The 12951-nt window shown below is 35.3% G+C and overlaps 2 protein-coding genes across 3 annotated transcripts; one reads left to right on the top strand and one right to left on the bottom strand.

Annotated features, from left to right (window-relative positions):
* Window positions 1–2259: 2259 nt before the first annotated feature.
* On the top strand, window positions 2260–8525 carry LOC133724593 (protein trichome birefringence-like 14). Of its 2 annotated transcripts, none has more exons than XM_062151352.1 (5): window positions 2260–2469; window positions 4354–4665; window positions 5866–6195; window positions 6691–6886; window positions 7347–8525. In XM_062151352.1, exons 2-5 carry the CDS (start codon window positions 4509–4511, stop codon window positions 8173–8175), a joined length of 1512 nt encoding a protein of 503 aa, XP_062007336.1. In that variant the 5' UTR covers window positions 2260–2469; window positions 4354–4508; the 3' UTR covers window positions 8176–8525. The 2 variants fall into 2 exon arrangements, with proteins under 2 accessions (XP_062007336.1, XP_062007337.1); XM_062151353.1 differs by lacking the exon at window positions 2260–2469 and adding an exon at window positions 2497–4141.
* Window positions 8526–8665: 140 nt separating this feature from the next.
* On the bottom strand, window positions 8666–11340 carry LOC133724595 (uncharacterized). The gene is made up of 2 exons (XM_062151354.1): window positions 10527–11340; window positions 8666–9160 (listed from the first exon to the last, which is right to left on the bottom strand). Exons 1-2 carry the CDS (start codon window positions 11174–11176, stop codon window positions 9076–9078), a joined length of 735 nt encoding a protein of 244 aa, XP_062007338.1. The 5' UTR covers window positions 11177–11340; the 3' UTR covers window positions 8666–9075.
* Between the last annotated feature and the right edge of the window lie 1611 nt (window positions 11341–12951).

Here is a 12951-nt window from a genome sequence, read left to right as displayed (position 1 = left end):
TCTATTGACCCCATAAAAATTATTGTATTGACCCTCAATAAAAAAAAATAGTTTATTGACTCTCAATAATTTTTTTTATTGATGGTCAATAAAATTTTAGTAACCCATAAACAACAACAATGTTAAAATACCGACAGCACCAATAACCAAAGCCTTGAATAAAATTTTTTGGTTTCGTCTCATCTTCTTCTTGAATAAAATTTTTATTGACCCCCCAAAAAAATATCACTGACCCTCAATAAAAAAAGGACTAAATACTGTTTAGTCCTTGAGCTTTTGACCATAAAACACTTCAGTCTCTGACCTTCTAATTTCACACGTTTAGTCCCTGTACTTCAAAATTTCAGACCAATAGGTCATTGCTGTCTAAAAGTCGCGGCGAAATGTCTATTATGCCCTTAGTTCTTTTTTTTAAAATTAATTAATTATTTTATTTTATTTGGAAAAGGATTTTTTTTCCCTTTCTTTCTTTCTGTTTATTTTTTTCTGTTTTTTTTCCTTTCTTTCTTTCTGTTTGAAAAAAAAAGAATAAATAAAATAAAGAAAAAATAATAAATAAAAAAAAGAGAAAGGAATAAATTTATTATAAAAAAAAGAAGAACTGAGGGCATAATAGACATTTCGTTGCGACTTTTAGACAGCAAGGACCTATTGGTCTGAAATTTTGAAGTACATGGACTAAACGTGTGAAATTAGAAGTTTAGGGACTGAAGTGTTTTATAGTCAAAAGCTTAAGGACTAAACAGTATTTAGTCCATAAAAAAAGTTAATTGAAGGCCAATAATTTTTTTTATTGAGGGTCACAAGACCACCGGTGAAGAAGATGAAGACTCCGGTAACAATTACAATGACTTAGTTAAAAGTCCTTCTGTGGTACTATGGTACCCTTTCAGATTTATCACCCAATCTCATTTGGTAGTTGAAACAAAATCTAGAACCAGAGACAATTCAATAAAAATGGCTTTCACAAGTAGCAGCTCAATCATTTTCCCTTATCTTCCTTTATCAAAACTAGTAGACTTTCTTGCCCTCCATACCTCACCAATCTTCTCTACCCACCAACCCCAGCTAGCCCATCAGGCTCATTGTCACCGTCTATACAGCTGACCCTGCCAAGAATCCAGTTGTGTCCACCAAGCAACAACAAACACTTCCAGCATCACCATCAACAGCAAAGTCTACTGGTTCTTGTTCGACGATGAGCCGAAATGCGGTGATGGCGAAATGGAGTATGGACACGAGGAAATCCAAGAAGGCGCTGCAATTGGCCGAGTACCTGAATAAAGAGGATCTGGACTTCGTGCTCCTGATACTGAACTCTTTCCTTCCGATCGTCTTCACTGGTTAGACTCGGAATTTAAAGGAGTGTCTCTCACCAAGGTGTCCATGGGAAAGAGTGTACTTTTAACAGAGAGAGAGAGAGAGAGCTGATTTAGTGGTATTCTTGTAATTTATTAATTGAGTATATTATAAAATGATAATTTTACTCAGTTTTTGAGATTAATGGGCCCCGTGGGAACCTATCTTTTTGTTGGGTTGATGGAGAAAGTTTTCCCTATAACTGGACTTATGGGTCAAGGACCCATTTAATTATTGCAGAAGCATTTTCGTTTTTTATACTTAAATTCTATTGCAATTGAAAAGGAAGGCAATAAAAAAAAAATTGATTTTTCTTAGAAAAACTAAAATTTATTCATATTATAAATTTTTATGAGCCGAGCTTTAAGCTCGAGCTACTCATGAAAAAAATGAACTATGCACAAGCTTAACGAGCCGAATGTATCATACTTCAAGCTTAGCGCGTTTTCTTATTCAATTTAATATTGAGTTCACGAGTGGCTCATTATCATATGAACACGAGCCCTTTCTAAATGAGCAAAATTATAGAGTTTTTGACCTTATTGGTAAAAGACTAATCAACAATAAGTACTTGTCATGCGGACCAATGGGATCAAAGCCACAAAATAAGCAGTGGTCTAAGAGATTATATAAGAATTCAAAATATTACAAGAAAATCCTAGTAGTAGATTCGTAAAATCTAAAACTTTTATTATTATTATTTTTTTTTTATGACATAAAAATAATCTAAGTTGAAATTCATCCCTAAAACATCTATAAAGATTATTCTTTACCTAACCCATGTTGTAATGTTGGTGTCCATATTCCATGACTCACTTCTTCTTCTCTTTTTAGTTTCTCCGGTCAAAGAATTTTCACAGGACAAACTTAACCTCAGTCTTTTCCTTCGAATGACCAAAACCTCCCTAACAATTTTGTCGTATCATAATTGGATTGGTCCGATTTTTCAAAGTGTCGCTGTCTGTGTGTGTGGGTTAAACGAAAGCGCATTAGCTGCTGCTCAACCCCATCACCCTTTGAATGCTGTGGATCTGAGCAAGTTTCTGAAAAGGGCTTCGGCAAATCCATCTGAATTGGACCCCCAACGCCAAAGGAGGCTACTTTATTCAGGTTCTTATTCAATGCACGTACTCTTTGTTTTCAATATCATTTCTTCTAATGCTTTTGAAGCTTGTATCAATGGCTGCGTCTGAATGTTGTTAGAAAGTTACTGCCTTTATTGCTTGTTTGAGTTCAGTTGATGCAGAGAGGCTTTCCCTTTTTTGGGTTTTGATGTTTGGTGTAAACCAAGTAGTCCCTTTTTATCAATGGTTGTATCAATCATTGGTGCTCTGTTTCTAGCTTTGTATTGTTCATTGCGTCTAAATGATGTTAGCTTGTGGCTATGTTGCTTATTTGGGTTTGGTTGATGTAGCAAGGCTTTGCCTGTTTTGGGTTTTGATAGTTTTGTAGTTTGTTTGAGTGGTAAATCAGATGATCCCATTCTGTGCAAGTCTTGAACATAAACTGGGAATGCCATCATTATGAAAGACTCCCGAATAGTCATTAACTTGGAATTTATAGATCTGTTTGCACCCAATGTTTCAAAGTATTCTACTCATTTCTGCTGAATTAAAGTCAATTTGATGCGTTTGTTGAAATACATATGATGTATAGTAAAATGAAATTGTTTCATTCATTGAAATCCATTCAGTTCAGTTATGAATAATAACTGTAGGAGCATGTTTTGTACCATTTATGAACTAATTTTCATTAAAAAAGTGATGTTGTCTAACAGAAGTAGTAATTTTAATTCAAATATCTGCCTGTGTTGTGTTCTTGGTAATGATCTGTATATTCTGAAACTCTCTTGGAATGAGAATCTGATATACAGAATATGTGTGCATAATAGTGGAGTTTGATCTGTTAAACCACCTTAATCATGTCCTCATTATTTGGTATTCACCCCTTTACTCTCTGTAATCAACCTAGTCAAGAATCATTGTGTAGGTAGCAGTTAATCTGTACTTATGTTATTTGTATTGGTTTAAACACACATCAATCCTTTTGCTTAAAGTAGGTTTCACTTTATTTCAGTGTTTATTACAATTACAAAAGGAGTTGGATTGCAAGTTTCTAGTTTCGATGAACTGCTGAATATGTTCATCTTGTAGAAAGCATTTTGGAATCTCATTAAGTTCTAACATGTACTGTTAACAATAACTAGTGCCAGCATGAGCTAGTATTGGGTATTCATAGAAAAAGGTTTTTATTTTATTTTTAATTTTTTTAAGTCATAAATTGGTCTAAATATGAGAAACTAAGCAACCTGTGCTCCTCCAAAGATCATTTCTTGGTGGTTGACTTTGTTAGAAGCATTTATCTACATCTAGGATGCTGTTCTTAGTAGAGGGTCATATCTACCAATAAATATTAGTGTTAAAGATGCAGATTCTTGCTCCTAGAAGCATCAATTTACTTAAAATAACACTTTGACAAATTTTTTCTGTTTACTACCCACTTTAATTCTTTAAAGTTCCATCTATAGTGCTTTTCCGCAGTCTCTAATGTGTTGAAGCAACTCAAAAGCTGTGAAACTTTGTTGCATTTCCATCCTTCACCCTGTAGACATTACTTAGCCCACTTAAAAGACTTCATGCAGCATAAATCTGTTGTTTAAGAATGCATTTTTAAGTATTGGGATCAACTCAGAAGCTGACGGCCAAGATGCAGGGGTGCAAAAATACACAGGCCATTTGAATGGGTATTGTCTGTCAGCACTTGCAGACGTCCTGTTCTGAAGGTTCCCATATGTTTTCTCTCTCTCTCTCTCTCTCTCTCTCTCAAATAGATGACAATCTGGCATTGATCTGTGGTATGCTAGTTGATATTATGTTAATCTCTTTTGAGATTTTGTTCTTTTTGTGGGCTTTAGTTGGGTCGCTATAAGTTTGCTCTCCATCCCCTATTTTGTTACTTATTTACTTATTTTGCCGTTTTCTGCATCACATACAGCTGAAGCCTTCAGCAAGACAACCCTCGCTACTGAAGTGCATCAGACATCGCTGAAGCCTTCTGTAAGACAACAGTCACTACTGGAGGTTATATGATGGACTTTTGCCAAACATATTAATTGAGGGGTTCTTGAGCAAGTGCCTTTCACTTGGGAGATGAAAGGTGGATTTAACTATAAAATGCTGGGGAGACCAGTCTCTGTCACTTTGACTGCTCTTGTTTGTACAACCATATTACTTTTGGTTTGGGAGAAAAATCCTTTTGCGGATACTCTACTATTGGCCCGAGAACATTTTCCAATTCCTTCGATAGGTTTGTCTGCCAATCCGTACATTTGCAAATAAATCTATCTTTTGTATGCTTTGCTTCTGCTTGATTATTATTAGATTTTCTTTCAATATTTAATTATTTATACAATACAATTAAAGTATGATGATGTGTTAAATTATTGATTGTGCATGAAAAGTGATTATATTAGATTGGCCAACAATTAGGTAAGGGTTTTCTTTTACTAGTTTAAGATATATTATTCTATTGCTTTTAGTTGGATTCTCATTTGAGTAAATGTTGCTACATGCTTGCGTTAAATATTTTGTTGGTTAGCACTTTCAAATATTTTGAAGGCTTATGTTTGTTTGGAACATGGCTTGTATCTCTTCCCTGAACAAGATTGCCAAGTGCCAAGGCCTCCATGCGAACTCCATTGGCTATAGAAATGTATAACTTCAGTTATGGTCCGTTCTACATCAGATAAAGAACATCTAACTATGGTTCTAACTTATGCCATATGAAGTAGCTGTTTTGAAGATTCAACCTGCTTACATTTCAAACATCGCTGAGACTTGCCCAAAAATTAATAACTGTACACTACAGTGCAGTAAGTAGTGGCTCTAGCATCTAAATGATGATTTACAGTATCACATCAAATAATACAGTACCTCTACAAATGAACTTCAGCAAGATTAATTGTCTGCAGAAACCATAGGAAATAGTAGGAATGAGCATGAAGCTGTACTAATACACTTTTTTTAATGTACATGGTCTATTAGATAAGTAACTCCCCATACTTCAATTTTCTACATTTCAATTGTTACTTCTTTCGATTGCACTACAAATAGAAGGTAGAATACCAATTGCTTGCCTGAAAAGAAGTTAGTGGTGGAACAAATTAGGGAGGAGAATAAATTTATGCCCGTCTTACTGGTCAGTGTTGAAATGAAAAGCCATATGAAGGTAGGAGAATGACATGATTGATGAACTTGTGTATCTGTCCTAGTAATTGGGATCTATGCACTCTAGCCGTCTCATCAGCTTCTCATTTGGTAGAATAGGGTGCATGCAGAGAATTTTATGCTGTGTAATAGAACGCTATAGTCTAAGCTACTCATCACCAGTTTGTTTGTGCTTCATGATACATTCTTAAGATACTGACATCTTATAGATATAATGAATCCTTTCAAACTTGCTTCTGGATTTGTATAACTGATGATATTTTTGTTTGTTTCAATATAGATTTTCTGGAGGACTCCTCCTCAAAATCTTTGAAGACAGATGAGAATGTTCAAGGGAAGGATTCACCTTCTGTTATAATAGAAGAAGCAAAAGAAATTGAAAATTCTGGTGCTGCACCAGTTCAAGGGAAGGGGTCACCTTCTATTATAATAGAAAAAACAAACAAAACACAAAATTCTGGTGCTGCACCAATTCAAGGGAATTCACCTTCTACTACAATAGAAGAAACAAACAAAATAGAAAACTCTGGTGCTGCACCGACAGATTTTGCATCTTCTCCTAGAGTGCATGAACATAATTCGAATGCGACATCTCCTCACCAACCTAAAGGTACAATTACTTTTTGTAGTGCTGTAACCCTTACCATTCTTCCGTTGATAATTACTGAGCGGTATCTTTTTTGTTTTGTTGCAACTGGACTTGTGATCAAGAATATATATATATATATATATATATATATATATATATATATATATCACACACATAAAATGAAGTCTTGTAGAATAATAATGCGACAGCTGCCTGTGAAAATTGTTTGCAGTATTAATGTTGCATATGTTTTTATTAGATATCATTCAGTTGTCAAGATGTCGTAATTGTATGGTATGGAAACTTTATCTAACTACAGAGTTTTCAATTTCTATAGAGAACTACTATAAAAAACTTTGCATATTTCTATAACAACTTTATCAATCTACAAAGTCTTTCATATTTCTTATTTTTTGCTAGGTTGAGAATCTTCTAGTTTCCAACTTCATCTCATGTATACATTAACATGTCCCACTGATTCAATGTTTTTAAGACTGTCCAGTTTCACCCTTGCAGTCTGTAATTATGCCAAGGGTAGATGGATTCCAGACAGCAGGCGACCATTGTATTCTGGGTTTCATTGTAAGCAATGGTTATCAGCAATGTGGGCTTGCAGACTGACACAACGACCAGATTTCTCTTTTGAGGGATACCGGTGGAAGCCAGAAAGTTGTGAAATGCCAGAGTTCGAGCGATCTGCATTCTTGAGAAGGTAGCATTTTCACATTTGAATTCATATCTTTCACCGGATGAAAACGGTTTTAATCTGCTTTGACTGTTTTTCATCATTACTTTCAGTTATTCTCATGTGTAATTGTTACAAAACTTTTTTGAAGTACAGGATATGGTGATTGCCTTATTAGATGCTTCTTATGTATTGACTGCTGCAATTCTTTAACTTGCACTAGAGTTTGCCTTATTATATATCAAATTATTGTACACTTTGAATGATGACATAATAAGCATATGCTTTCCCCTTCTTCTGACTTCTCCTTCCCAACACTTTCCAAAAGTTTCCCCAAGTCGTGAACAATTATGATCCATTCATTCTTACTCCTGAATCCTTTAATATATGGACTACATGGCTTTTCATGAGTTTGAGATTTGACGCTATGCATACAACAGTTGTTTATATTTCTTCATCAGTGTCCTAAATGTGTCCTGCCTTTCAGAATGCAGGACAAGACAATTGCTTTTATAGGAGATTCTTTGGGCCGACAGCAGTTCCAGTCTTTAATGTGTATGGCAACCGGTGGAGAAGAAAGCCCAGAAGTGCAAAATGTGGGAAAAGAATATGGCCTTGTCAAACGTCGTGGAGCCATTCGTCCTGATGGCTGGGCCTATCGATTTCCGAAGACCAATACCACCATTTTGTATTACTGGTCAGCAAGCCTCAGTGATCTTGTGCCGCTTAACAGCTCAAACCGAACCACTGATATTGTGATGCATTTGGACCGTCCTCCAGCTTTCATGAGGCAGTACCTTGATCGGTTTGATGTGTTGGTTCTTAATACAGGGCATCACTGGAACAGGGGAAAAATTAATGGAAATCGGTGGGTAATGTATGTAGATGGAAAACCTAATGAAGATAAAAGGCGTGCACAAATTGACAGAGCAAAGAATTTTACCATACATAGTGTTGTCAGGTGGCTTGATTCACAACTTCCATCGCATCCCCACCTCAAAACATTCTTTAGGACCATCTCACCAAGGCATTTCTTTAATGGTGACTGGAACACTGGGGGGTCCTGTGATAATACTACTCCGATGTCTGGAGGAAGTGAAGTGGTCCAAGAAGGATCAAGTGATTTAATCATTGAGTCTGCTTTGAGAGGTACAAAGACAAAAATTTTGGACATCACTGCTCTTTCTCAATTGAGGGATGAAGGTCATGTATCCCGCTACACCATTAGAGGAACTGCTGCTGTAAATGATTGCTTGCACTGGTGCCTACCTGGAATTCCAGACACATGGAATGAACTTCTTATTGCACAAATATAGGGCGAGACTTTGGGAAGAAGAAACCAAATCTGCCATTCTTCAGGGTCCGAGAATACCAATTGTTTTCTGGTATTATTATTATTTTTTAATAATATTTTTTCACAAGTTTCATAGTGTTGATAGAAATACAATAGGGAAAGCTTCTACTCGAATTCCAGTTATTAACATGAATGCTAGTTGTTGATATAGGCAAAGTTCAAACAATGAGGGTGTTCACCAAAGAGCGGTTTATACCCTCAAGAGTCCTGAGGATCTGTGGGTAGCAGTCTGCCTGTTGTATTGTATGTAACATAACAACCATTATGATCATGGTTGCTGCTAATCTAATGATGGAAGAGTTTTCTTGATTCCTTGCAAGTTGTGATTTTGCCATTCATGTCTGCTATTTTTGGTATAGATATGGATTAACCTAACCATTAAGCGTACCTGCATTACTGGTTAAATTTTTTAGCATTCGAGTGCGAATCTGAAACTGGGTGATATAATGGTTCCCAAGTCTGGACTTTTGCAATTTTTTTAGACCTGCAAAATTCCCAGATACATTTTTATTAGAGAAAATTCTGTTTGCTTCAAAATTTGGAAATGGCTGTGTAACAGTGCCGTTGCTAGTCAATGATGTTCTGCTTTCCAAAATCAAGGTTCATGATGTAGGCGTGCGGTGAGTGTTCATGTAAACTGGTATATGGATTGTTTCTGACGACATGATAAAGTAACCTAGCAGCAGTACAGATGCTTACAACGAGTGAAATCACTTGCAGAGAATAGTTCTTGGTTTCTGTTAGATTCCAATTGTAATTGTAAAACATTTTCTCATTTATTTTGCTGGTTTCGGTTTCCAGCTAGAGAAAGATCTACACAGTGGCTCCACAACAAATAAATTAATACACAAATTGATTAGAATCAGCATGCCCTTAGTCTTTTGCTTTTGCCTTTCTTGCTCCGGAAGAAGGTCCAGCAACCAGGTAAGGTATCGTCCTCACAAAACCTGCAATGTTGAGTGATATGAATAATCCATTAGTATTAAATCCCACATCAAACTGATTAGAGTACCCTATTTCAGTATTAGCTTCTTCCTAGTATCAACAATTTTAATGAAGGGCTAAATACTGTTTAGTCAATGAACTTTTGCTGAAAAAGCACTTCAATCTCTTGCCTTTTAATTTGACACGTTTACTCATTGTTCTTTCAGTTTTACACTCAATAGGTCCATTCCGTTAAATTGTGCAGTTAATTTCGGAATTTCCTATTTTAAGGATAAAATTACTATCATAGCCCTGACTTTCTCTTTCTTTAATTTTTTTAATTGTTTTTATTCTTCTCTTTTATTTTTTTCTTCTGATTCATACCAATAAAATTACTATTTTTTTTTTTATTCTTCTCTTTATTTATTTTTATTTTTTTTATTCTTCTCTTTAATTTTTTTAATTGTTTTTATTATTCTCTTTAATTTGACACGTTTACTCCTTATTTCTTCTATTATGACTAATTTTATGGGGTGTTTGGGTGAGCCGCAGAAGAAATTAATTTGCTGCTTGAGGCCAATAAAATTAGTCATAACTTTTAATACGACTTTTTTTAATTTTTTTTATTCTTCTCTTTTATTTTTTCTTCTGATTAGCACCAATCAAATTACAAATTTTTTTAATTTTTTTTATTCTTCTCTTTAATTTTTTCTTCTGATTGGCACCAATAAAAGAGAAGAATAAAAACAACTAAAAAAAATTAGTAATTTTATTAATGCTAATCGGAAGAAAAAATAAGAGAAGAATAAAAACAATTTAAAAAATTAAAAAGTTGTATTAAAAGTTATGACTAATTTTATTGGCATCAAGCAACAAATTAATCTCTTCTCCGGTTCACCCAAACACCCAATAAAATTATTCATAATAGAAGAAACAAGGAAGAGACTATAATAATAATTTTTATCCTTAAAAGAGAAGAAAATAAAAGAGAAGAATAAAAAAAATTAAAAAATAAAAGAGAAGAATAAAAGCAATTAAAAAAATTAGTAATTTTACTGGTATGAATCAGAAGAAAAAAAATAAAAGAGAAGAATCAAACAATTAAAAAATTAAAGAAAGAAAAAATAAAAGAGAAGAATAAAAACAATTAAAAAAATTAAAGAAAGAGAAAGTCAAGGCTATGATAGTAATTTTATCCTTAAAATAGAAAGTTAACGACACAATTTAACGGAGTGTAACGGAATGGACCTATTGGATTTAAAACTGAAAGAACAAGGAGTAAACGTGTCAAATTAAAAGGCGAGGGACTGAAGTATTTTTTCAGCAAATGTTCATGGACTAAACAGTATTTAGCCCTTTAATGAATTAAGAACAAAATCAATTAAATACCTTCTTCCGCTGCTTGTGCCTTCAACACACAAATCTTTATGGTTCTCAGGTTCTTCAAATGATGGCCTTGGGGAAACTTTTGAGCGATTCCCAGCTACTTTTGCTTTCTTCTTTGAGCCTAGAAAAGTTGGAAAGAACATCTTGATTAGGAAAGTTTCGCTTTCCATACTTGAAGTCCGCGATATCTGTCTAGTCTTGTATGTTATTTTCTTCTTCTGCTTCTTAATTTGAGCTTGAGTGTTGAAGTCGAAACTCTTCTCTTCAACATCAGTGCCTTCTCCAGCCTTCTGCATACCTTGTTGCTCATCAACAATATCTTTCAGAGAAAGTTCATGATATGACTCTGGCATGTTTTGAATCATCTGCATAAGTTCACTCCTGCTTTCAAGAATCACCCTTCTGCGTGACGTGGGAGAAAGATCACTGTAGTGATGGTTTTGGGGGAGCAAAGGAGAAGACTCGTATTTGGTGTTTGTCTCCCATAACCGTGGTGAGTGAGCACCGAGATCTGCTTCAATACATGCTTGAGCTTGAAACTCCCATGCACTACAGAAACCGAACTCTTTGTCTTCTGCACTCTCGTGTCTGCTGTGGACATGGCAGGTTACATAGAGCTGATTTCTAGGGAACTTTTGGCACTGATCAAGCATGGTGTAAAGCGAAGAGAGCAGTTGTACTGAAAAATGTGAAGCAGTTTGTGAAACTCTGGTTTGAGAGAAGTAGTAGAGCTATGATAGTATCATATCATATCATATGAAGATCTGTAATTGTCATTTTCCTCGTCATAGAGTTTAATAGGGGAGTACTGAAGTCATTGCCGTCTAAGATGGTATGGTCAAGTAAACACTGTTTTTCCCAATTTTCCACCACTTGTCTACCTCAAAGTTCTTCTTCTAGAGAAACTTGATTATCAAGCTGTTTATTTTCTAACTAATTTGCTCGTGGACCATATTTTTTTGTCCTGTTACCACAACATTTTCTTTCTCCATGGCAACCTCTAATAAAATCAAGTACGTATACCCATTAACATTAAAACCTTATAAGTGGTGCACGGGATAGATGCTGAAAAAAAAAAAAAAAAAAAATTCTTCTTGTCACATCTCTATGACAGATTAATAATAATCAACGACGCAATCGTCTTTCATTAAAAATAAGGATGTGATTAGACCACAAACTAGATATTTATTTATTTATTTTTTGGAATAAAGAGTGAAAGTTAGTAAGTTACATTACAAAGAAAAACCTATATTACAACCCACAAGCTAGCTAGTTGTTGGTATATGTAATACTTTTGCATGTCGGAAAGAAAACTGAATCGAGAGAGTTAAACATTCATAGTCAAGAACCACCTTTAGGAAGTCATTCTAAACTAATTGATTAACCTAATTATTAACCTAATTGTGGACATGTTTCTGTGCAATTCCATCACGGTCAGGGTAAGCAAGATATTGTCCATGAAGTCCTTGGTGGAAAAATTCTGTAGTGTCCCATCACCCATGTTGAACAATTCAACATGAAATTGGAAATTGTGCGTTGTAGTACGTAGTGTGGTCAGTGTCAAGGTTGAATGGTCCAACAGTCAGATTCGTGATTTGTAACGGTTTCTATACTTCTAACAGCTACAGTCTGAGAATCCAGATGGAGTTCACTGTAGTTTTGAAGTTTAGATTGTCATCTATCTTAACCTGGACGCTAGTGCACAAAGTCATAGGAAATTTCAAAGGTTTTTACTTTTTAGTATTGGAGTTGAATGTTTCGATCGTACATGTAATTATCAGTTTTATGAGTCAAATTACGTAACCCAGAATAATTTTAGTTTTTTGAGAAAATGATAACTTCATTACTTAAGGCCAGAAGACACGTATATCAGATGCTGTCTCATACCTAAAATCTAGATGGCACAAGCCGCCAAGCAAAAGACAAGTACCTTCACTACTGTTAACACATATGTTCACTTATTGAACCTAAACAACAAGAAATCAAGTCCTCACTACTAACCCCTCTTTGAAAAGTAAATCTAGTCGCCTAGAGACCTCAATTGGTATACAATTAGAGTAAACTAAGAAGAAAGTAATAGAAAACCCAATTTCAAGTGGTAGGCAAGAGACCAGGAAAGCCTAAGGCTTTCCTTTGCCCTTATCTCTAGGGCTAGAAACCGAACCTCCAATTGCAGTTACTGGGATGTTGGCTCTTGTTCTTACTTCTGGCGGTCTACCCGTCTTCTTCTTCAGAGTGACAAGAGACACATCATTGTCATCCTCGATCAAAGGTTTGCCAAGTAGAAAAGATTGGGAGGACCTGCACACAGGACCACTGCCAATCTTTCCCAGATCTGGGGCACTACCACCCGCTGCGAGAGCAAGAGGAGCAGCAAAGCTTGCTGTGGCGGCATCTATGGAGGCCATGGAGAGGAGGAAGCGATAGC

The sequence above is a fragment of the Rosa rugosa genome, chromosome 1, assembly GCF_958449725.1.
Source record: "Rosa rugosa chromosome 1, drRosRugo1.1, whole genome shotgun sequence".
NCBI lineage: Eukaryota > Viridiplantae > Streptophyta > Magnoliopsida > Rosales > Rosaceae > Rosa > Rosa rugosa.
Note: the sequence above shows the minus strand (reverse complement) of the source record. Positions and strands in the feature narration are given on the sequence as shown.